General features: G+C 42.8%; 1 protein-coding gene across 1 annotated transcript in view; it reads right to left on the reverse strand.

The window, feature by feature from the left end:
- Nucleotides 1–3,143: 3,143 nt before the first annotated feature.
- Trim71 (tripartite motif containing 71) overlaps nucleotides 3,144–25,623 on the reverse strand; it is a 66,524-nt gene continuing 44,044 nt past the window's right edge. Inside the window, exons 3-5 of the mRNA XM_010629715.2 lie at nucleotides 20,272–20,439; nucleotides 11,773–11,907; nucleotides 3,144–6,911 (exon numbers count right to left, since the gene is read on the reverse strand). Coding sequence (XP_010628017.1) covers nucleotides 5,460–6,911; nucleotides 11,773–11,907; nucleotides 20,272–20,439 — 1,755 coding nt within the window. The 3' untranslated portion in view covers nucleotides 3,144–5,459. The remainder of the gene's footprint in view (nucleotides 6,912–11,772; nucleotides 11,908–20,271; nucleotides 20,440–25,623) is intronic.

A 25,623-nucleotide genomic window follows, 5' to 3' on the forward strand; every position in this document is an offset into this window, starting at 1 on the left:
TTTTGCTAGATTCCACCATTTGAATTTCTTAAAAAAAAAAAAAGGAAAAAGGAAAAAAAAAAAGACTCAACTGAGTCATGTATTCTATACTTAAAAATTAAAGCATTTTTATGACCAGGCATGAGAACTAATGGACATTAATTAAGCAAGATTCATATAAAAAAATACTAACAACCCTCCCACCCACCCAACTATTCTTAACATGCTAGTTAAAAACATCCCTTTATCCACCCACCCTCACCTGCATTGACTTTAGGGGGAAAGAAAAAAAAAAAAAAAAGAGACATCTTACCACCCTAAAAACAAGAAAACCCCATAAATGTGAAAAATCTTCCTCTGAAGAAAGAGGACTACACAGACTGCTACAAACATAAAGAACTATTACAGAGCTGGTTATGTAAAGAAAGTAAACAATTTACTACACACACCAACATTCAGCCAGTGTGCTCCGAGAAAGCCTTAGGAAAAATACTACCTGAGCTTGAAAGTTAATACAATCATTAAAATGAGGTCTAAGACCATGTGGATACACAAAACTTTTAGAACCATTACTGGTTAAATGATGATGGAAAACATCCCACCAGGCTGGCTTGTTAACCCGTAAGATCAGTTTTAAAAATAGACATCGTTGAGGTATTTCTTCACCATGACATTTATAAACCCATCTCACGATTTACTATAGTGGTCTTAGGATCCCTCTTCCAACCAAACCAAATATTAACCACAGAAGAAGAGAGGTAGAAGGTCAATACAGTATATATCCTGATAATGTGCTTCACAATTTTATCAAGTATTTAACAAGGAGAAAAAAACAAAACAGAAAAAAGCAACCCGTCAACATGATACCTTTGGTAGAAAAATTAAAACACAAAACAAAACAGCAATACACATTTCACCAGTCACTGCTCAGTAGAAACAGTGGGTGCTGCAACATCATGGTGATGAACATCCTCCTGCTGGGTCCAGAAATTTACAAATACAATCATAAAGTCAAAATAACTCTCATTCCCTTCAAAAATCTGATGTTTCCAACAAGGACTTTAGAATCCCCCCAAACAGGTCTACTTGTAGACGCTCAAAAACAGATAAAACATTTTTCTCTTGAAGAGAAAGAGACCTACAGGTCTTCATTTGTCATAAGTCCTCCAATTGGTCAGATTACCCAGTAGTTTCTTAATACTGAACTCGGAAAGGTATGCGAAATTCTTCTGGAGGTGGGGGTAGGTTGGTAAGAACTACTTGAATTTATGACTGCATGACATCTCTTTATAAAGGTCCAACATCTCTTCCTGGAGGAACAGTCAAGAGATTTATGAAAATAGCTGTTCTAGAGGTAGCTTCCCACTTCCACCCCTTCCCCACTGGATTAATACTCTTCTCTCCAAGACCCTTCAGATGAGAACATGAGGTAGATGAAACTTTCACCAAAAGTGAGGTAGAACCTGAACAAAACGCAGTTTTATGGTATATCCTGTACCCTAGGACATATGGGATGTCCTGTATGTTTTGTCCTGTCCCCCAGGCCCACAGGAAGCCTGACAAAGCTGTACAGCCTGGGAAGGCCCTGGCTCTAGGCAACCATCGTGTGCAAGCATGGAGTTTGACTTTTATACAGCCCCAGACTGTTGGAAACTCGGTTAAGAGAGATGTTCTAAAGAAACACCCTAAATATTTTTTGGCACCACTGATTTTTTTTTTCTTTTAAACAACAGAAAAAACAAGCCTAAAACTTTGGCTATTTTTCACTATCTACCATAGCAATCTTAGAATCTTCTTCCAAATAAGACAACAACACATAATACAAACAGTACTCTCCTGCTTCAAGCCTAAGAGACGTCCCTCCTGAAATAAGCTTTGGCTTAACTAGAGTAAAACAGGCTGAGCTGATTTCATGCTATTCTTTCAACTTGGTAACAAAGTGTCTTTTGATTCTGGCAACTTCTTTGGCCCAAAAAATAATTTAGGTTCTGTTCGTGGTACCCTTGTGTTTCCCTAAGTTAGTCAAACTTAAAAGGGCACTGATTGAGGACCTAGTGCACCTGGGCTACAGCTAAGACCACTGGGCTCCGGACAACCAAGTGCTACATGCCAGCCCCAACAGCACACAGGTTCTGAGATAGGAATGCTTTTCATGACCAAACTGACAAAAATGATAACTTTAACTTACATATTATACTTCTGAAATGTTTAATTGGTGCCAACACCTATGGGGTTATTGAGATTTCCATTAAACATTAACATCAATACTGAAACCTATGCCTATATATACAATACCAATGGGTACCTCCCTATTATAAATTGACTTTATACCCAACCCTTCCCACTGCTGCCAACTGACCATATCAGACCTACCTGGAGACCTTTATCTAATTAATTCTTATTCTTTAGAAACATTTTATTCTCCCTCTTGGTACCCAATACCTTTTCTCTCAACCCACTGAAGACTCTCCTCTTTATTCCAACTCTTACCTACTCCGGCATCACCTAGTTATGAGCAGGAGATAAGCATTAGAACACATGCATTTTAGACAGCCTCACACTAGGGGTACCAAATGTTGGCTTTTGTCATCTTTCACTGATTTGGAACCATCCACATTACACAAAACACTCTCCAAAGTGCTTAGCACCAATCCCTAAGGGTCAGGAATCAATCTCCAGCAGCCACAAATGACCAATTGTTTTATAAACAAAAGTTTCCCAAATGTGACCATGTTCTTCAGGTGCCACTTTCTGAGTTTAGAAAGGTAAAGGGCTGAACCAATGTGGAGGAGCCAGGGTCAGGAAAGTGCACCTGGCACATCCGCCTCAGAGAGGGACCTACTTGCTCCAAGACCGCAAGCTGCTTGCTCTATTAAGACCTGACAATTTTAGCTGTGAGGCAGAAACCCTGACTTTACAACCAAATCCACAGTGAAATGTTTTAAGTATTTCTATCTACTGCTATTCACCAACCAAATTTCTCATTCAGCACCCAATACTTTCCCGCTTGGGGAAAAGTTGGGAAGCCAACAGAGTGAAGATGATCACCAAAATGAAAAAGAACTAAAAAGTAAAAAGGCAGTAACTTAAAACTTTTCCTAGTCATAATCATGACTTAGGTTTCTTAAAGTACTTTTATCAAGATGCATTTCTTCAATAAAATAAATGTTAAGCATTAAAGACTAGTTAGTTATCTTCGGTGTTTAAATGGAAATCTGGTGGAGAGTTGAGGGGAGGCAGGGAGACCATTGTCAAGTTACTCCAACAACAGAAAACAGTAAAAATGTTTACTGGACTACGGCAAAATTAAAGGTAACTGACTAGAAATTAAGAGAAGATTCACTAAAAACATGTTCTAAAAGGCCCATGTACCAAACAAAGCTTTCATCATGCCTCCCCCATTAAGAACTCAGCAAAAAAGCAAAAGCAAAACAAAGAACTGAGCAGCTCAAAAGCAGTTGACGATCCTCCCCCAACTATGCGTAATCTGATTGTGTGCAGATCTGCTTTGTGAAACACACCCCCCCATTTTGGTAATTCGGAAACCCTAGAATTACAGCTATGAAAGAGGATCTCCCAAAGTGGTAGGTTAAATGTCTAAAAGAAGCGGGTGGGGAAAGGCAGTTTGATTGACTTGTCACATTAATCCATCCCTTTTCTGGATTAAAAAAAGTAAATTGTTCCATTTGTGAAATTTTTTTTTCTGCTCATTTAAAAACTCTGTTTTTGCAACAGAAATCTCTCAAACACACAGGAACAGAAGCTGATCCATTGGACTTACTGTTTCAAACAGAGGTTGTCCTTCTAGGCCACTTTTTCCTAAAGACTGCTGCCCCAGAAAATGGTTCTTATTTCAGTATATGGGAGAATGAAGGACCCACCATATGGGTTCTAATAAGCAGGGTTTTATTTTTCGTCTATTCCTGCTTTCCAACTGAAAGGCAAACACTACCTAGAAGCATAAAGTTTTGTACCCAAGTCCGGCTCACAAAATACCAATCCTGTAAAGTGACACATATGCCAGCCACCCCAACCCCGCAGTGTGAGTCCGGCTTACACATACTCATTCTTTGGTACCAAGTTACAGGTTTCAAAAAAGACAGGACATCCTACACATTTCTGGGTGGTGATTTGGTTTATACATCCTTTACATTCAATGGCCTTGGGGGAAATTTACCTTAGCCATAAGGTCTGCCCTACAGGATGGCCTGGGGACAACAATCCTATAAAAGTGACCTGCACGGAGGGTTTTTGACAATGGGGTGCTCCCATTACTTGAGGTTCAAATATTATATTTCCCTGAATTTCCAAAGCAGGAAAAAATTGTGCTTTTAAAATAAAAATTTATTCCTTTGCCTATACTTCTTAGGAGAATAGAACACCTAGCATTATAGAACATTCACTCTGAGGTCAGGGATCAACCCCACCCCTGCCAAACAATCTCTAATTTGGGGGTGCCATGCTTCCCTAGTGCCCTCTACTTCCTCTCTCAGCATGGCAGTCCATGTCTGAAAACCCTCTGAGAATGAGGTCCATTTTCTTCTTCCATCCACTTAACGCTTTATAATCCACAAAATAAAAATAATCAACTTTTGAGAACACTTTTAATTAAGAATCCTGAGCTATATCTATTTTTTTAGAAACCAAAATGTGAACAAAATAGGTTCCCTACGATGTGGTGTGTCATTTTCAGCTTTACTATTTATCTGGGTGCAAGATGGCTTTAAAATATACACACAGACACACACACCCCACCTTAAAAGAAAAAGAAAGATCATATATATACCCTAAAACACGAATGGTCTGCTTTTCTTGGCTAGCAAGCCCACAGCCATATTTCCTAGGAATAAGAAACGATGCTGAAGATGTGAGACACACTGTATAGAACAAAGGAAAATTCCTCTGTTGCAGCATTTTTTAAAAAAAGATCCCCCCCCGCAAAAAAGATCAAACCACACAACAAAAATCTAACCCCCAAAACAACAGTATTATTCTCAAGAACACAAATATTCTATCATTATGAATTTTAAATCCTATTTTCCCCACATTTTATAGTTTTTCTCCTATTGTGTTTCCTTGGCTCAAGCTACAGAATCCACCCCACCACACACATCCAGTGCCCTCCCAGCGGCAGAGATGCTAGGCTTGTGCATATCACACCCCACAGCAGGGAGAGGGAAACGAGAACTCCACTGAGGAAGGGAAGAGGGCCTGTTGGAGAAGGAAATGTAAAGATTTATGAGGTAGATAGAAATTATCACTTCACAGGCTCAATCCCTGCACAAAAGATAAGTACATTCATCTGTAAAAAAATAAAGATGAGGTAGGACTTAAGCAATGTTGTACTTTTCTTGTTCTCTTTAAAATAAAAAAAAAAAGAAAAAAAGAAATTTCCCTGAGACTGCTTCTTCTTTGAAATTCAAAAGGAGAGAGACGTGCACACGTGCACACACCCCAAACACAGAACCTAACAGATGAAATTAGAAGATGAGGATTCGATTGTTGCCAAAGTCCACCACAACGATCATTCCATCTGGGGTAATGGCAATGCCAGAAGGACGGTCCATTTGCCCAAAGCCACTGCCTTGAGCACCAAACTTGCACAGGAAGCTTCCATTGGCCTCAAACATCTGTACCCGGTGATTCCTGGAATCGGCCACAATGATGCGCCCTTCCTGATCCACCGCCACGCCTTGTGGGCGCAGGAACTGCCCATTGCCAGTGCCCTCTGAGCCCAGGAAGCGCGCTGATTGACAGTCGGGATGAATGACCAGGAGCCGGTGATTGTTGAAGTCGGTGACCACCAAGTGACCCTCATGGTTGAAGGCCACACCCCTTGGGGAGTCAAAGTGCTTCCAGAGGGCCCCCTCGAAGCCATACTTATTCAGGAAGACTCCATCAGGCCCAAACAGCTGGATCCGGTGGTTCCGGGTGTCTGAGACCAGGATCTTGCCCTCAGAATTCACTGCCACATCCCAAGGGTAGTTGAACTGTCCGTTTTTGGTTCCTTTCTCACCAAACTTGAGGAGAAACTGGCCCTCAAAGGTGAAGATCTGGATACGATGATTGTCCTTGTCGGCCACCACAATCCTGCGTGAGGCATCGCAGGCCACTCCAGCGGGTCGGTCGAACTGCCCAGGCCGGGAGCCCAGGGTGCCAAATTTGTGGTGGAAGGAGCCACAGGGCTTGAACACCTGGATGCGGTTATTGCTGCGGTCAGCGACAATGATATAGCCTTCCTTGTCTACACTCACACCCCAAGGGCGGCAGAGCTTGCCATCACTGTCGCCCTCGCTGCCAAAGCTCAGGCCAGGGAGGCCGATGCCCACATAGCTGCGGCCCGACTTGACCACCACCTTGAAGGGGCTGTTCTCAATGTGTTGGTTGCACATGGTCACTGACACCAGATGCTCACCCTCGAGCTGGGGCCGGTAGCTCACCACGTAAGTCCCATTCTGCTGATCACTCACCTCTGCCCCAAACAGGTTGCCATCAGGACCCAGCACTACAGCTGACATTAGGTCACCTCCTGAGAGGCGTGGCTCACCGTCATGGTCATAACCAATAACAGTGAATGAGGCCACCTTACCCTGGAGGGCACGCTTGAGGCCATCACCTGTGGCCTTCGTGAGAGGTGCAAAGGCCCCACTGCTAACAAAGCCAAAGGACTTGATGGCAAGGTACAGCGCCTGGTCAGGGGGTGTGAACATAACTCGATCATCTTCCTGGGGCTGCAAGAGGCTCCTCACGGTCTTCAGCTCCTGTACCTGGGCCAGCATCCGATCTCTGGCAAGTAGGATGTCCAGTGCTCTACCCTCCTCCAGGACCTGCTGGACGGCACTGACGGTGCTCTCCAGCTTGCTGAGGTTTTGCCGTAGCTTCTCCACCTGCAGATACAGAGACTTGGCTTTCACCTGGCGGATCTTCTCTACCTAGAGGAAAAGTAAAGAGATACAGCAAAGCCTTAGAACCAAGATCAGAAAACAAGAGAAACCAGTATTCAGAGACATCCTACAAGACAATTGGCCCGTACTCTTGAAAAAACAGCAGAATCAAAACAGAGCCCCAAAAAGCCAGGCATCGTGGTGAACTCAGGAGGCTGAGGCAGAAGGATCATGTATCCAAGCCCAAACAGAGCTACATGGAAAGTCTAAGGCCAACCTGGACTACAGAGCAAACCCTATTTCCAAGAGGCTAAGGAGATCTTCCAGGTGACAGAAAATGTAACAAGTAGGTGCAATAAGTAACCCTGGAGAGGCCAGGGTTTTATTTAGTTCAGTGGCTCCACTGCCTGCCTCACAAGCACAAGGTTCCAAAGTTTGATCCACTGTACCAAAACAAAACAAAGAGTTAAAAACATTGGTCAAGGATATACCTCAGTGCTAAGACCCTGGGTCCAATTTCCAGTGTCTCCAAAATGAAAAGAAAAAAATTCTGCTTGGTGTTAAACAAGTAATCCAGAGGTTAAAGTACAAGGAAAGATATGCAGAGGCCTTGTGCAAATAAAATAGGTATTTCGCGTGAGAGACTTGTATACCCATAGAGATTGGCCTTATAACCAATCCCATAAATACCGAGGGGAAAAATCTATTTAGAACAATACAGCAAAAACCTGGTATCCCACCCCAAAAAAGAGAAATGCAACAAATACAGTAAATAATCAAGTGAATCTGGGTAAAGAATATATGGAATTATTATTATTACTGCAAGTATTCCTAACTTAGAAATTAAACAGGGAAAGAAGTCATCTAACAAATGCTTACCCAACACCTATTCTGTGCCAGGCATTTGAGGAAATACAAAAACCAACTGAAAATAATAGTGTCAGTCCTCATATTTTACAAGTTCTTAAACAAAGAAATAAGGTACTTAAGGTACTACCTGAGGATAAAAAGCAGTAACACAATGAGACTGACAGTGCTAGGGAGGCCTGATTTAGACAGAAAGCGGTACAGTCTCATCATAAGTTCAAGTCTAAAGGAACAGGAATTTGTCTGGCACTTCAGAAAAGCAGTTCAGTTTTGTTTTTGTGGTCCTAGAGACTGAAACCAGGGCCTGCTACATGAAAGATAAGCACTTTATGTTTGAGCTACATCCTAGCGATTTTTCTTTTGAAATTTTAAGACAAAGTCTTTGGTGGGGGGGACCAGGCATTGAATTCAGGACCTTGCGTTTGCAAAAAGCAAGCAGCAGAACCACCAAGCTAAAGCCCCAGTCCTAAGATAAAATCTTCCTAAATTGTGTCACCCTGCCTCAGACTCTGTGTGTGTGTGTGTGTGTGTGTGTGTGTGCGCAATGTAATATTATGTGTCTGTAAAAAGAAATTACGTTAGCAGCTAAAGGAAAATGGATGGAACTACAAACTGTACACTAAATGAAATTTGCCTAAATATCATGTTTTCTCTTAAAATCAACTATCCAAGCTGGGCGTGGTGGCCATGCCTGCAATCCCAGCACTGGGGAGGCTGAGGAAGAAGGATCACTGTGAGTTCGAGACCAGCCTAGGCTACATAGTGAGTTCCAGGTCAGTCTCAACTAAATGGTGAGACCCTGTCTCAAAAACAAAAAAACAACAAACAAAAAATCAACTACTCAAGGGCTGGAGGTTTAGCTCAGTGGTACCAGCACCTGCCTGGCAAGTACAAGGTCCTGAGTTCAATCCCCAGTTCCGCAAAAGAAAAGGGGGGGGGCACAAAATCTGGCAGAATTTTGGAGAGGAGGATTAATTAATAAGAGGGGGCAGAAAATAAGACAGTAGTGAGACTGACATTAAGATATATTAAAGGTATGTACAAAACTCCCCAAAAGAATTGACAAAAATAGATTTACACTGTGGACAGCGTATAGGAGAGGAACAACAAAATGGAGGAAACAGAATGACCACCCAGGTAAGATTGTGGCTCAAGCTGTGTAGGTAGAGAGGAAAATAGCAGAAAGGGTAGCAGAGGTAGAACCAGCAGGATAGAAAGATTGTGTCCATGAAAACACTGCACTCTCAATCCTGGGAAACTGAGACCTCTTGAGTAATCATCTTCTCCTTGTTTCTCTCTCTCTCTCTCTCTCTCTCTCTCTCTCTCACACACACACACACTCACACACACACACACACACACACACACAATAAAAGGTTTTACATGTAGACTGTACTGAGACTTAGTGGGGATGCAATTTAAGATCTCAAAAACCCTGCTCCCATAGTTTCTCTTTGCATCCGTTATTTTATTTTTTACATGGTGCTAGGGATCAAATCCGTGGGCCTTGCACATGCTGAGCAAGTGCTCTACCACTAAGCTTCATCCTCAGCATTAACTTGTTTTAGGAGCGGGTTTTAGAACCTCAGCCCAGGAACATCAAAGTCCCTGCTGCATCTCTAATCTGAGACAGTAAATTTAGCAATCTGCTTGTTTCAAAAGGAGCCTTCTACATCTAAAGTGCCGTAATAGATGACTTGGATTCTGACTTGTACAAATAATTTGTGTTTCTGAAGTGCTCAGAAGGGGGGGGGCTATTCTGATCAATAATTTTTTTTTTTTAAATTTCAATACTTGGCTGGGGATATAGCTCAGTGGTACTGCGCCTGCCTTGCAAATTCAAGCTGAGTTCGATCTCCAGTGCCAGAAAAGGAAAATAATACATAAATACAATACAATAAACAAACAAAAATGTAAATGCTTAAAATTAATTCACTTAATGGAGAAAAAGTTACCAACAAGTTTACACTGTTTGAAAAGGACTCCGGTGATCTAAAAGCCATGGAGTCTTTTGTTAAACATGGAGTCTATTTTAGAATAAGAGGCCACTGTTCTGAGGCTGGATTTTAATCTGAATTTCCTTTGAGGGGTGATGACATGATTTTTGGCCCATTCATACTTTTCACTTTGGAACCACAATGTGTGTGCAGAGAGAGGGGACCATACAGGTTCTATGAAAGAGAAGTTTTGTCCTTTGGTCTAATTTCTTCTACCTTTGGTTCTGAACCATAAAGAAGGGGATTCCACTAAAACTTCATAAAGGATAGGAAAAAGAAGACTATCTAGAGATTTAAAACTGAGCAGCCCAGCAAATTAAGGCTTAATCCTTATAGTTACATCTCTTAGGGTTCACTCCCAAGAGTTAAGGAGAAAAAAAAAAAAGTAATGTAACAAAGATATACCCAGGCACAAGCAGAAAGGATTTTCTGGCAAAGAACAGAAAATTAGCAATTAAGCAGAGAAGATTGTCACAGGTTAGGGATAAGAATACAAAGCAAAAATCAAAGATAAACAACAGGGCTCTGCCCAGGATAATAAGCTTATTTTGGTATTATCTCTTGAGACTGGGTTTTTAGGCAAGCAGAAATTGTTTCTTATATTCACAAGAGGTTAGCTTTCCATCCTAACATTTGTCTACTGCAGACCTGATTTCCATTTTCCCTGAAGAGAACCAACTGACACAGACAGTGGGTCAGCATCACAGGAGGAGTGCAGCTAAGGTGAGAGCCACAGAAATCCCCGCACACAAAGACCTTTTTCATCAGGAAATGCAGAAGAGCGAGTTTGTGGCAGAGTTCACTACAAAACTCTCAGGTTGCAAGAAGCAGGCCCCTCCAGTTATAATTAACATTCGTGGGTGGCATGAGACTGGCAGGCCCATGGGGACATCTGAGTTTCTAAAAACTGACATGCCACAAAGGCACTCAAAACATACACAGAGAACAAATCTCAGGACTCATACATACTCATACTCTCTCATTCTCTCTTTCTCTCCCTCCCTCCCTTCTTCCTTTCTCTGGACCCTCTGTTGAAAGGTAAATAAGCCATATTCCTTAATATGAATCCCTAAAGAGCCCAGGATTTAGCTCAGTCAGTGGTGCCACCACCTGCCTTCCAAGTGCAAGGCCCAGAGTTCGATCCCCTGTACCCACCCCACTAAAAAGGATCCCTACGGATCTCTTAATAGCTCAAAAGGGACACAAAGAAAGGAGAGTTGTGCAGTTAACTGAATGGAAAATGCATCGCAATGCAATGCAAATCCCACTGTGACCTTTACAGAACATTTCAGGGTTAAGTGGTTAGTGAAGGTTACTTTCAGGAACTGAGACAATCATCGTCACTACCATCATATAATACTGACATGAAAACAAGCCCACAAACACAGAAGTACAATATTAAATCATCTGATACTCTCATTTGTGTGTTCAGACGATGCACTTATAGTTTAATGTGTTGTTCTGGAAGAGCAGCCCATGAGGAGACATTAACCTCCTCCCTCCTCCTTCCTGAGAGGGATATAAAATCAGAAAAGGAGAAGTTGAGCCACTGACTTTTGTGGGGTGACTGGTCTTCCCAGCTGATTTTATCTAAACAGCACACCAGTGTGCCCAACACTCTTTCCTGCTCCAACAGGAAGAAAGGGCAATACACACTACCCTGAGCTGGCTTTCCACAAGAAGTCAGGAAGTGCAACCAGCCAGGACCCAAAAATAAGGATGTTTCCTACCAGCCTGCCCTTCCTAACAACAGTTTTAATTGTTTTCCCTTGTCTATGCTGCCTTTTGAGGGCACAGACTATAAAACTTGAGACTCCTTACAGTCTTGGATGCCCAACTGCTTCTGAACAGGCTTCTTGTTTTACTGCACAGAGAATATCCACAATGTTCCACAGACCCTCTGCCTTTTTCTGGAATATTTCCTAGCATTCTAAACTTAGAGCTTGGGTCCAGGATCTGAAAACAGAGTCCTGCGAGAGTTCAGCTGAGTTGCACAAAAAACCAGCTGGACAACCTCAGGCAACGGTGTGTGTGTGTGTGGTTACCTTCCACAGCAACTCGCATTCACGCTCCTCCAGGGCCTTCTTATGCCTTGCGGTGACGGCTTTTACCTCCGACTGTACCACCTTTGCCTTCATCTCCACCTGTTCCGCCACTGTCTGGGCCTGCTCGATGCTCAGCTGGAAGGGAAAAAAATTAACAAACAACCTTAAGACATCAGAAGGATCTTTACTTCTTGTGCAGTTAAATCTGCTCCTACCAGACCTACAAATAGGCCAGCGCAGCCAGACCACTTGATCCACTTCCTTGGAAAGAAAGCAAGCACTTGGGAGAGACTGGCATCTGTTTGACATGTAACTGAAGGAGCTGCTGGCAAGGGCTAGGCTTCTTTGTATGAGAAATAGCACCTACACAGTGAATGTCAGACTGTTAAGAGCTACTCTGACACAGTTAAACCAGTGTAGCTGGGTGACTGCCGAAAACTAGAAAGAGGATCAGATGTAAAATGTGCAACTCTGGGCACACAACAAACTTTCCAGACTTTCTGGCCTTACTCTCTGCCTCAGGAAAAAAATCTAGGTACAGGGTAGTACTAATCTGTCATGTTCTTGTGGAGTTCTCAGTAACTTAGCTTACCCCACCCAGCCTGAATCAACACCAAGCACACGCTGGGAATATTGCCTCCTCCACCCTCAGGGACCCACGCTCTGTGGTCAAAAACAATGTACACACCCCACAATCAACTGTACCACTCCCCTAGTCAGAGAGCCAGTTTAATCAGCCATATTATTGTTCATAAAAAATTAATCCAGACAGAAGGACAGTGTTTTCATTAATATTATATGACATGTCTTGAAAAGCCACAAGGATTTCTTGGAGATACTGAGGCATTAAATCTGGGATTCCAGTCAGACTGACGATGGAACAACAGGTTTTAGAGCAGGTGATTCAGCTGAAATACTCAGGAAACACAAGGCATCTGGACGGAACCTAACTCAGGATGAGGAAGTGGTGATGATGACCAATGTCTGGGTCACCTTGGACCAAGTGAAGGAGTCTCTGGGATGTGGGACTGGCTCGGCAAATCAGGTTGAGCACTCATCCTTGGTTGGTGTCAGATAACTAAGTTTCAAATTGAGGCTCCTAGTAATTTAGGGCCTTGGACATATTCCTAGTTCTCTCAAACCTTGGCAAAGTGTCAATGTGAGGGAAAATACAAGGCAAAACATGGGAAGAACCAAGCAGAGCACCTGGCAGAGTCAGACATTGTTACTAATCGTTCTCAGAGGACAAATACTTGAACTCAGGTACTGCTGCTGCTGCTTCTACTACTCAACACACCTAACTTGTGTCATTAACAAAGTCAGATCACTTACCCGGGACCAATTAGCATTTCTTCACTTTGAAATCTAAATGATGGTAAAACACACAACAAAAAATTTACCACTACTGACAGATTTTGTCCATTCAGTGCAATGCAACTGTCATCATTATCTAGCTCCAGAACATTTCCATCACTCCAAAATGAAATTCCATAACCATTAAGTAGGCACCTTCCAGCTGTCCTGTCCCTCATGGCAACCACTAATTAATTCACCACAATCATAGATGTCTGTTGTGTTTCACCTAACTGGAATGATCTGCCTCATTTAATGAACATCCTCCATTCCAACAAGTTTTCACTTGTTCTGTCTTATAACCGAGGTCCTACTTACCACCTCCACTCCTCCGGGTCTGGATGACCAACTCAGTATCTGACCAAGTCTACGAGTAAAACATTCCTTAACATTCAATAAAAAGCAGAGACAGCAAACCTTTTCTTTGTACCAATGTCCTATTATTTTCCAAACTGATTTTTTTAAAAAAGGCAACGTGGAAATAACCTAAAAAGCTGCTATTCCTACAAGGCAAGGACTGGTGAAAGAGCAATGCCTACTCCCTCTGCATGGGGACAGGCTGACCCTGACTCACTGCTGCTCCTATTGGCTTCTCAGCTAGGCTTGCTCCCTTTATATTTCCAGTCAGGTTCCTGAAGGTGCTGGTATTTGTAGCAGAAACTATACCAAGAACTGTTTGTTTCATTTTTCAGTTAGGTAACAAGGGATTCAAAACTTTAATTGCCAATCATCTGAGCAACCACCAAGCATACAAGATTAATTCATCACTTGTTAAGCTGGGAGTCATATAAGCATTATATGTAGAAGCAAAATGTGTCTTCCCAATAGTATGAACACATGCAGACCAGGACCTGTCAGATTATCTCCCAGTGTCTAAGGCCTGGCATTGGGAAATACTGCGAAATGAGGGAAGACCATGGATGGGTTGGGGGGGAAGAGACAATAAGTAGCATAGAGAGTGAATTTCTAAAATAAAATGTACATTTCTTAGGTAAAACAAATCACCCAAGAGCATGTGCTCAGGAGAATATTTTATCATCCTTTAGAATGTTAGTAGAGCCAGACATCTGAAAGTGGGGTCTTAATTTGGTACAAGCCAGACAACTACTGAGGGTGACTAATTAGTATGGAGGAGTCTCAGGCCAGATTCCGGTTAAGAGAAACAATGCAGACACTAATTAGTGACATCTTCTACAAAGAACAGTGGTGGCTTGTCAACAGGTACTTAAAACCATCAAGGATAGAAGGTAATACAGAATGTAGGTATTACCTACACACTCATATTGGATACTGGGGCTACTTAAATTGATAATAACATCTTAAAGATGATAGAAGATAAAAAGAATCAAAGTTTTCTTACATAAAGCAACTATTTCTGGTCAACAGAAATGTACCAGTGTCCCCAGGGAATTAGTGCGCCTTATAAAATCTTGTAATTATATACTTGACTTAAATATTACACCTTCAGTAGAAGAGACAATGTAAAAGCAATGAAATATTTTAAAAAGCAATAAAAATAAAGTAACGTGTGGCAGCATGTGCCTGTAGTATCAGTTACTCTGGAAGCTGAGGCCGGAAGAATAAATTCAGTGCCACCTTATCTCAAAATAAAAAAATGGGGGCCAGGGATTTAGCTCAGTGGTTCTGCCGCCTGCCTTGCAAGCACAAAGACCCGAGTTCGATCCCCAGTACCAAAAATACAAAATAAAAAATGGAAAGTGCTAAGTGATAGAGCATTCTAGGGTTGGAGCCACAATACCACCCCTGCAAAGGCAGTAAAAATGAACAATCTTTTTAAATGCCCTAAAGTTGTTTTGTATTGTTTTGTTTTGTTTTGTTTTTTGGTGCCAGGGATTAAACTCCCAACCTTGAAATTGCAAGGCAGGCAGCAGAACCACTGAGCTAAATCCCCGGGCCAAATCCCCTAAAGTATTGACTAGATGCAATGTAGATAATCTATGATTTTTGTTGCGGGAGACATTCCAGGCCCTCATCCCAGTGAGATTCTCCTTACAGGACGATCTAGAATTCAGAGATATACATCTGAGTCTCTTTTCACAACTAAGATTCTCACAACAATCTGCAAGTACCTCAGTCATAACTCAGAAACACTGATACACACACAGTCAACTGTACATCTCACACATGTAATTTAATACTGATAAAAACAGCTTTTTGATGTGAAATAAGCTTTTAATAACACCATTCTTTCCATTCAAAAAATCGAAGCTTCGGACATCAAGACAGAGGAAAATAAATGTCTAACATAACAGGATGTCACCGCTGAGGTTAATAATGCACCAACCAGCTGCACCCAGTATGGATCTGCTAAATCATTACAGGACAGCAACCTGGAACCTCAGGCCTCCTGGTACCAACACAATCAAAGAAACCTGATCAGGGGTGTCATTCAGAGTCCAAAGGGGCCCAAAACAAGACAAAAACTTCTGCACCTTTAGTACATGTTGCCTCAAACTACGGAGGGAAATTAAATTAATATAGAAAAACACCTTGTTAAAGAAAAGGGAAAGAATTCCTGAGAAAGTTAAAAGTTAATGGGGTGAAGTGTAGCTCAGTGGTTAAGGTGCTTGCCTGGCATGAATAACAGACCCGGGGCTCAATCCCCAGCAACAGAAATAAGAAAAAAGAAAAAAACCCTGCCCACACAAATAAATAAAAGGGGTAAGTGGAAATTAAAAGCACAGGGCCAGAGATTTAGCTCAGGGGTTCTGCTGCTAGGCTCACAAGTGGAAGGACCCAAGTTTGATCGCCAGTACCAAAAAAAGAAATTAAAGCAGACAGTCCTCAAGTAATGATATACTGTAAAATGTCACTGGTGCTCATTTAAGGGTGCTGTAAAGTTTGTAAGGGCCTCAATCTAACTGCAGGTTTGATCCATTTTTTTCTTTGGAGATGTCTTCTGGCTCACTCATTTAGTCCGTAGGGAACTACTAAGCTTAGTGTCTCTGGCCCCAGGACTATACCACAAAAAAAAGTGGGGGGGGGGGAACCAAGGAAGACAAAACAGACCAGTGCCTTCCTTGGAATTCACAGCACATAAGATATTCCAACTTACCCACCTACAGAAAAAAAGAAAGAATTAACCCTGAGGACCTGAGGATGGCTTTCAGGTCAGCCAGAAGAGGACTCCACTTGTGTCCTCCACAGACGACACCCAGGTTCAGTAACAAGAGTGATGTTACCAGGGAGAGGGCAGACTGAGTAACTGAGTCCCCAGATAACTGAAGCCTGATCCACTGCTATTCTACTTGGTTATCCGACACTATTCATTCATTTTAATCAAGAATTTAAGGGCTGGGGATTTAGCTCAGTGGTTCCACTGCCTACCTTGCAAGCGCAAGGTCCTGAGTTCGATCCCCAATACCAAAGAAAATAAATAAATAAAAAATAAAAAAGAATTCTAAAAGAGAGCATGTGAAAACAAGTTCTTCAAACACGACGGTGGGGGTATGCATACAAAAATACAGAATGCCTAGCTTAGAACTGAGCAATGCAAGAGAGATGGGATAAAAGGAAGAGAAAATGTGATCACTAGGGGTCCAGCAGTCATTTTGGACCCATTCAAGGATGAAAATCTAGGAACAGAAGGATTTCCCAAGACTACCACCTTCATCTCTAGGTCTTTTCTTTTTAACAGGAAAGATTAAAATTATGAGTTTTTGGGCTGGGGAATTTAGCTCAGAGGTTCTGCCACCTGCCTTGCAAGCGCCAAGAACCCCGAGTTCGATCCTTGGTACCAAAAAAAAAAATTACATGAGTTTTTAAAAGCCACTAGCTTTTGGGAACAGAAAAGGAGCCCAGTATGCATAGTTAATTGCATTTCCTAACAGATTTAAGAAAACTCGTAATAGTATTTGGTCTATTTCTACTTTGTTCCTAATTTTCCTATGCACTTTTTTTCATTCTCAATCTTTCTTAATGTTTGCTATGTTTTGTTTGTTTGTTTGTTTGTTTTTGTACCAGGATTGAACTTGGGTCCTTGTGCTTATGAGGCAGGCGGCAGAACCACTGAACTAAATAAATCCCCGGTCCTGCTATGATTAACTTAATTCTACTATTTTTTCCTAATGCATCACATTTTATTTGGATGAATGTCATCTGAACTCTAGTCAATTAGCAAAATAAAGCCTATTTCCAAAATAACTATTTCTTGGATCTGTAAAAAGCAGATTTTAAAACTCCCAGGAGCTGGGTGTGTAATTCAAGTAAGCACTGTAGTATGTTGTTTAGCCTGCTGACAGCCCTGGGTTCAAAAAAGTAAAAGTTAAATGTTCCTGAAAAAGACACACTGAATACCGTAACACTACAAAAAGCAAATAAACAAATCAGGGACAGGATGGGGTGACGGGTGCTGCAGGAGTGGAGACTGAAATCAGGGCCTTTGAACTGAGCTACATCTCCTCCCATTTTTATTTCTTTTTTTTTGGCGGGCAGGCAGGAGAATGGTGCCAGGGATCAAACTTGGGTCTTTGTGCTTGCAAGGCAGGTGGCAGAACCACTGAGCTAAATCCCTGGCCCCATTTTTATTTCATTTTTGACATAGTGTGTTTCGTCAAGTCACCAAACTTAAATTTGTCATTCTCCTGCCTCTGCCTCCCAGAGTGCAGAGACTCTGAGCGTATAGTACCACACCCAGCAAAGGATAGATTCTTAGACTGATGACTTCTACATCATACTAGTTAGTAAGAAACTAGAATCTACAGCCGGACATGGTGGCCCATGCCTGTAATCCCAGCCCTTGGGAGGCTGAGGTAGGAGGATCGCTGTGAGTTTGAGACCACCCTGAGCTACATAGTCAGTAGTGAGTTCCAGGTCAGTCTCAACTACATAGTGAGACCCTGTCTCAAAAAACCAGAGAGAGACTAGAATCTAAAGAAACTAACTAGAATATCTTCTTCCTGTGTAACCAAAATTAATTCTGTATAAAGCGATTTTAATATTAAAAAATAAGCTAGAAGCGATGGTGCATTCTTGTAATCCCAGCACTTGCGAGTTCAAAGCCCACCTGAGCTACACAGTGAGTTTCAAGACCAGCTTGAACTACACAGCAAGACTCTATCTCAAAAGAACAAAGCAGGGCTGGGGATGCAGCTCAGTGGTGCTGTGCCTGCCTGGCAAGCACAAGATCCTGGGTTCGAGTCCTCGTACCGCAAAAAAAAAAAAATGAACAAATGAATGACAAAACTGAACTAAAAAAATAAAGGTCCAATTCATACATATATTTCTCAAGAAAGCACTGCCTTTAAACATGTTATCTGAATGTGTTCCCTCCCCACAGGTCTACCTTAGGGATAAAAAATAGTTACTACAAACACACTGTTTTAAAACGGCAGGCTAGGGCCAAGGATTTAGCTCAGTAGCACTGTGCCTGCTGCTTCCCAAGCCTGCCTCCCAAGCTCAAGGTTCTGAGCTTGATCACTGGTACAGCTAAAACAACAAACAAACAAACAGACAAATAAACAATAAGGCAGTTCAAAATGGGCAAATGGAGTTTTCATCTCATTAGTATCTCAAAATATCAGTGGAAGACTAATTGTTCCATTGCTCAGAAACCAGCAAAGGAAAAAATACTTACAGAGAACTAAATATTATTTATATAAAAATGGCTCAATAGTCATATTCATTCTAAATAGTTTGTCTTCTACCTTGCTGAAAAATTAACCTAGTGTCTCTGTATTGAGCTACGTTCCTAGCATTTTTTTCGTTTGTTTTTGAAAAAGGGTCTTACAAAGTTGCCCAGGCTGGGCTTAAGCTTGAGATACTATAAACTCAGCTTCTGCGGCAGCTAAGATGGCAGGGACATACCACCATAACCAGCCAGTGAATGATGTGAATAAAGGTAGCTCGTCCTCAACCTTTACCTGGGCTTTCTGTTCCCTCTCTCAAAGGTCTCTGTGCTGCCAGGTGACTGATTTAAATCTAGGAATATCCAATATGTTTAAGAATCTGAATCTTGGGGCCAGGATTTAGCTCAGTGGTTTCACCGCCTGCCTCGCAAGTACATGTTTCTGAGTTTGATCCAGCAAAGACACACACACAAAAAGAATCTGAAACTTTAAAATCCCCAGACAGGGCTAGGGATTTATAGCTCAGTGATTCTGCTGCCTGCCTTGCAAGCGAAAGATCGTGGTACCAAAAAACAAACAAACAAACAAAAAAAACCTTCAGATTCAAAAAAGATGACTGAGCCGGGTGTGGTGGCGCATGCCTGTAATCCCAGCACTGGGGAGGCTGAGGCAGGAGGATCACTGTGAGTTCAAGACCAGCCTGGGCTACACACATAGTGAGTTCCAGGTCAGCCTCAACTACATAGTGAGACCCTGTAGTCCACCCTCCTCCCAAAAAGAGGACTATTACTCTCATTTTCAAACCACTGACTGAATGTAGATTTTAGAGAATTATAAGCCAGGGTCAGGGGGGAGGGATGCCAACACACATCCCATGTTACATGAGGACCTTCTGGGATGTGCACTCACCACTATACAGGGTGTGGCCGTGGTGAAAATAATGTGCCTCTCACACTTCAATCCACTACCACTGGCACCTGGCTTTTCTAGTGCCCTGTGATCTAGTATTCATGTGATCAACTAGTATTTGACCCCTGTGGTCTATGCTAAGGTATATACTGCTACCTAATAATGTAAGAGAACTCTAATACTCTAACCCTAAAGCAATGGGAATTCAACAGACGAGGGTAAATTACCAGGGCTTTACCACCCAGGGCAAAGTCTCTAACCCTTACACAAACAAAATCACCCAAGCTCACTTATTTCTCACCTATAAATAATCTGTTAACAGCATTACGTATGTGGTTTTCTGGCATTTTGCAATGTCTATTTGGATTTGGGGGTGGGGGCTGAACAGTACAAATGCAAGTGATTTGTGAGTCCAGGGCGCCTGGTGCTTGGACATCTGACTAGAAATTATTTGAGCCATATCCTCAATGATCTTCCCGACACCTACAGGAGCCCTCCAGCAATCACCGTTGCACTGATGTCACGAGCTCCCTTTGGTGACTATTCCAATCTCCCCATCCCCTAACACTGACTGCAGCCTGCCCAACCATCACAAGACAGGCAGAGGGAAAGGTTTCAGTGGGCACCGGTACAGGTGGCATGGGCTGACCTGGATTGCCTGGCGACCCTGCTGTGCATCTGCCAGCAGCTGGATGGTGAGTGCCCTGGAGTCCTGCAGAGCCTCTTGGAGGTAGATGAAGCTGTGGCCCCCGTGCCGGCCCATTGTGCACTCACGACAGATGGGCACAGAGCATGTGTCACAGTACAGATGCAGCACCTGGGGAACAGAGAGGAACAGCCATGAATGAGAAGTGTAGACTGGTGAATAGCAACTAAACTGCCCTGGGTCCCAGACCTCAAACATCTCTCTTCCAACAAGCAATCTCCCTCCACAGAGACAGGCGACCCTGCAACTGCAAACACAGCTAACATCCATTTGCCATTCCTCCCCATCCTCTAATGCCACAAACTAAAAGGGGTAGGGAATGAGTAGAGGAGTCCACGACACCCAGCGGACTACACATCTCATTCTAGTTTCCTTGAGAACCATGACAGAGACACTTCAAAGGCAGGGATAAAACAAAAACAACCCTCTGGGCATGATTTTCCTGTATCTCAGCCTAATTATCCAGAAAAGTTTTAAGATTATATCCTATAAAATTATGTCCCTTGGTCTGGGATTGGTGGTCTAAATAAAATATACTGAAAGCTGTCAATTCAGCCTCTGGGGGCATGGGGCAAGGTTAAAAGCTAGCAAAGATCACGTGCCTCTCCCTGTCCAGGAGCTCAGCACACCAGTGCAAAGCTCTCCCAGGCACTCAAGCAAGCGCCAGGCTTCTGTGAAGGCAAATGGCTAGTGGTAAGGTCAGCCAGCTTCTTCTTTCTTCGGCCTGCCAAGTTATCCCAAGGAGTTGAACCAGGGAAGCTGCTAGGGTTGACATATATAACCTGTACCTGCTGGTAACAAGGTGCCCTCCAAAGGGAACCTCCTTGGCACAGAAACTAGGAGAGTTTCCTTGTGCATCTCTCAACAGCAGCACACTCGGCATCACTCTCTGTAGGTAAATTTTTACTGGATCGCTTTCAATTTGCCAGCGCACACCTGGTGTCAGGGGAAACTGGCTCACAAGAGGCAGGGAAATGGAGTGAGAAAGGATTACTTTTCCATACCCAACTCACTTAAAATCTCCAGATGAGGAGGAAGTGGTGATAAGCCCAAAGCCACACAATTAGCAGAGACACAGCCAAGAGGCCAACTTAAGCCTTTTGAAGAGCTCAGAGACACAAGCATGGTAATGACTACCTCATCCAGAGCACAAAACACCCTGCTAAGTACAGTGGGGGTCCAGGATGTCAGCTTCAAGGTGAACTGGCCATGAAGCAGGGCAGAGCTATGGGGACACAAGCAATCTGTAGTTAGGCAAAGAACTCACACAGAAGGGCTACGGGTCAGGACAGAGAGAATGCTACTGCTTCTCTCCTCCGAGTTCTACTTTATTAACCAACCAGGACCTTACCATGACACATGCCTACTAGTGAATGTGCTTCCAAATGGCCCCAGTGAGTGGAGAGACTGCTCTCTCTACTCAAGGTTGGGTTGACAGGGAAATGTGTAACACAGCAGGGTTTAGGCTGCTCCTCTAGAAGCTCCTAATCCGAAATTAATGCAGAGATTTAAGGTTATGATGGGGTTTGTGTGTGTTTTGGATTTTAATTTATCTTGTAGTACTGAGGACTGAATCAGATGCCTTACAAATGTCAAATAAGCACTCTACCACTTAACTACATCTCCAACCCTTTTGATTTTTAGACAGAATCTCACCAAGTAGCCCAAGGCTGGCCTCAAACCTGTGAGATCCTCCTCCTCAGCCTCCTGACTAGTTGGGACTACTGGTATGAACTACCATGCCTAGCTAGGACATGGTAAAAGAAACAGATCTGACATAGCAGGTTTTAAAGATTGTATTAGGGAAAGAGGCATCCTAGGTAAACATTCTACCACTGAGCTACAGCCAAATCCTCAGTCTGCTTCACTACTAATTTTGATCACTGCAGTATTTTTCCACCTGGCTGAAACCAAGTGGAGAGAATTTGCCTTCTTCAAGGCCAACTGCTTTTTTAAACAAGTCCACCCTTAGAGATGATCTCCTCCTCCTAATCTGTTAAAAGTTCTTGAGCAAAGTCTAAATGGTAACCAAAAGATGCTGAACTAGATAAATCCAGAGAAAATTCCTGGACAGTTTCTTTCTATGGTGTGGTACTAAAGCAATTCCCCCAGTTTCAACAGCCTCAGTCACATTCCCCTTCCCTCTGCTTTCTCCATTTGTCTCTGGAATAAAGGGATCACTTCCAAGCTAATGTGAAGTGTGAAAACCTATCAGAAGATTGCTTCAAATTAGAATAAAATGGACCTCTCAGCATTCTGTGGTCTTCCTCTTTCTACCAAAGAGCTAAATAACTTAAGAATGAATCTATTTTATTTACATCTCTTCCCAGGACAGCTGTGTGGCTGGATACGCTGCCTACCACCCCCACTTCCTAGATGGCTTGCAGCACTAAAGAACTTCATGCTGTTAACCAGAGAGCAAGGCACTACCTGGCTGACTCCAGCCAACCTCCTTTGGGCCTGCTGGTATTCCAGGCTCATGTGAACAAAAGGGGTCTGACTAGGTATATCTGAGACCTTTTGTACGGTGAAATCCCAGGAACTTTCTTCTCTCTCTCCCTGGGAACAGGACCCAAAGTACTTCCAAGTAACTGTGGCTGGCTGAGTCAGAAAGCTGGCTCTAAGGGTGCAGTTGGGGACAACTGTGTAACTGCAAAAAAATATGCTGTTAACCTTAAAATGCAAATGCAGTCACCTATGCATGGCAAGATTCTGGATACACAGTGGCCAAAAAAGAAATGCTGTTCAGCACAGACAATAGCAAGAAAGGGGGCAGTGCCCAGCCTTGAGAGACCCCAACCCCAAAAACGGGTCAAGGTGGGCCGTGCATGCAATCCTGCATGGCATCATTCTACAGTGGATCCCAAAGCACACCTCAACTGAGAAATGTTCTGCAGCTTCAGGCTGCCCAGTGAGAAGAGGAGATAACAGCCAGGTGATCAGTAATAAAAACTATAAATGAGTAAAAGAAAACGCTGAATGTTTATAATTAATAAGCTGTAATTTTTTTCTAAAACAATGCATGGTCCAAAAACTGTAAAATGAGATCAGTTTCTAGTTAAGTCTTCTAGCTTTTTAAAACCTAAAACCTTAGGAAGACCCCACACACACACACACACACACACACACACACCCTTGCAATTGCTAAGACCAAAAACCCCACAATCTTAGGCCTGCTGGAACACAAGAGGTAAGAATGTGCATGGGTACAACTATCTTTGTTCCTTTAAAATAATCTTCTGGGTGTTTCAACCTGGACTATGCAGAGGGGTCCATGGCCAGAAATGAGGCAGCAGCCAGGAACTGTGTCCTCTGGAAAGGGGGGTGGGTTTAGGGGGGTTTAGGGGATGGGAAGAGGTCCTCTGGCAGCAGGAATTCACAGGCCTAGAGCGCCCGTCTGGGGCAGATGGATGGACACGCCTCCTCGGGCCTGGCGACAATCTGGCTGCCCCAGCTAAATGGAGCAGGCTTGACCTCTGACCCCACAAGTGACCACCCTCTTCCCTGCCCCCAGCTTCCACACCGTCCCACCCACTGCCTTCCTCTCCCAAAATTTCTAAAATACCAGGCACAGACAAAGACCTAGGAATGTAGGCCCAGCAGGAAAGGAACTGGGGGTTGGTGGAAGTTAAAGGAAAAATAAACAAATAAAAATACAAAGTAGGCAGGTTTGCTTCAGTCAGCCTTGAAATAAAATGCTCTTGTGTGTGTACTCCTGGAATCCAGGTCTATACCATCTGGGGTGCAACAGTGGACAGACACAATGAACTCCTGGCAGAGCCCCATACATCTCAAAAAATGAGATTCCATCATTAAAGTACAGCTATCCACATCAGTGGAGAATTGTACAGTAAATGGAAGGCGGGCACCCTCTGCTTGAAATACATTTAGTTTGTCAAAATGTCTCAACTGAAACAGTCCCTGCAAATTTATTTTTTTTAGATTACTGCAACATGCCCTTTAAAATGAGTGAGGCCATTTACTTGGCCTCCTACAAACTAAGGCTGTACAGTGAAGATCACCATTCATACAAGAGGTCTCTGAGTTTCCCACCACAGAAAGGAAGGGGCTGGGTGCCGAGTCCACAAAGAATATACAGAACATGTGAGCCTTACCTGTGCACCACTCTGCCTGCTCACAGAGAATAAGAGGGAGTTCATTTTAAAAATTGTGAGCCAAACCCAACACGAATAATCTACCCATTAAACAAAGTCTACTAAGGAACCATCCAAACCAGGCTTTACTTCATTTAGATAGACTGTCAGTGCTCTAAAACCCAAAGTACAACCCTCAGCAAAGCCACCTCTGAAGCTCTGGTCAAACATCTGTGCCCCACAGCTGCAGGCTGGGGAAAGGAAGAAAAAAGGAATAGAAACCTAGTCCCTGCAACGTCAGCATAACAGAGCCCAGCTGAGAAAAATTATCCTTTTAAATATTCTTTTATTTAGATGGGTGACACATGCATTTGCTTAAACACAAAAAAGGTAACACAAATGCAAATAATTTTTTAACAGTCTGCCCAGTCTAGAGTTGGGCATGGTGGTACATACCTATAATCCCAGCTACCCTGGATGGAGGCTGACAAGGAGATCGCTTGAGTCCGCAAGAGGACCAAGCCACCCTGGGCAACATGGTGAGACCTGATTTAAACAAAGTCTCTCCCCAGCGTCACTCACTCACTTGCTAGACGAAGAGCTGCCTGGTTTTCTGAACAGTTGCTAACATATTATTATTATCATCATATGAATGTACTACAACTTATTTAATCAGCATTTGCTGATAAAAATTTAAAACCGTTTTCTGATTTAGGGAAAAAAGAAACATAAGCAACAATGCAGTGGATGACCTTAATTCTTTATATAACTCAAAATCTCCAATCTGTTAAGGTATTCTAGACAATTGTAAATTACTTGACATAACAGCCAAAAGGAAAAATATACTTGTAAGTGTGGGTAGTAAAGACTGCCAAATATTAAAAAGGTTAGTTCAACCACCATCCACAAGAAGAGTAAAGCCAGTGAAGTGGCTGTCTCAGACTCAAGACCAACCGAAAAAAGGACACTGGTTGGAGGGCATCAGTGGACAGCAAAAGTGAAGAGAAGCCTGGACCACAGAAAAGCCCTGCTGGCATGAAAACGAGGAGCGATTTTTACCAATAGCATTTAGTGAATTTTCATATATTTCACTGCGGAAATATCAAAGCTCAGGGCCAGTAATGTAGCACCGTGGTGCTGTGCCTGCCTGGCAAGTGCAAGGTCCTGAGTTTGATTCCCAGTACCAAAAAAGTAAAAAATA

This window comes from Fukomys damarensis, unplaced genomic scaffold (assembly GCF_012274545.1).
Source record: "Fukomys damarensis isolate Sample0158 unplaced genomic scaffold, DMR_v1.0_HiC HiC_scaffold_28, whole genome shotgun sequence".
In the NCBI taxonomy this organism is placed as follows: domain Eukaryota; kingdom Metazoa; phylum Chordata; class Mammalia; order Rodentia; family Bathyergidae; genus Fukomys; species Fukomys damarensis.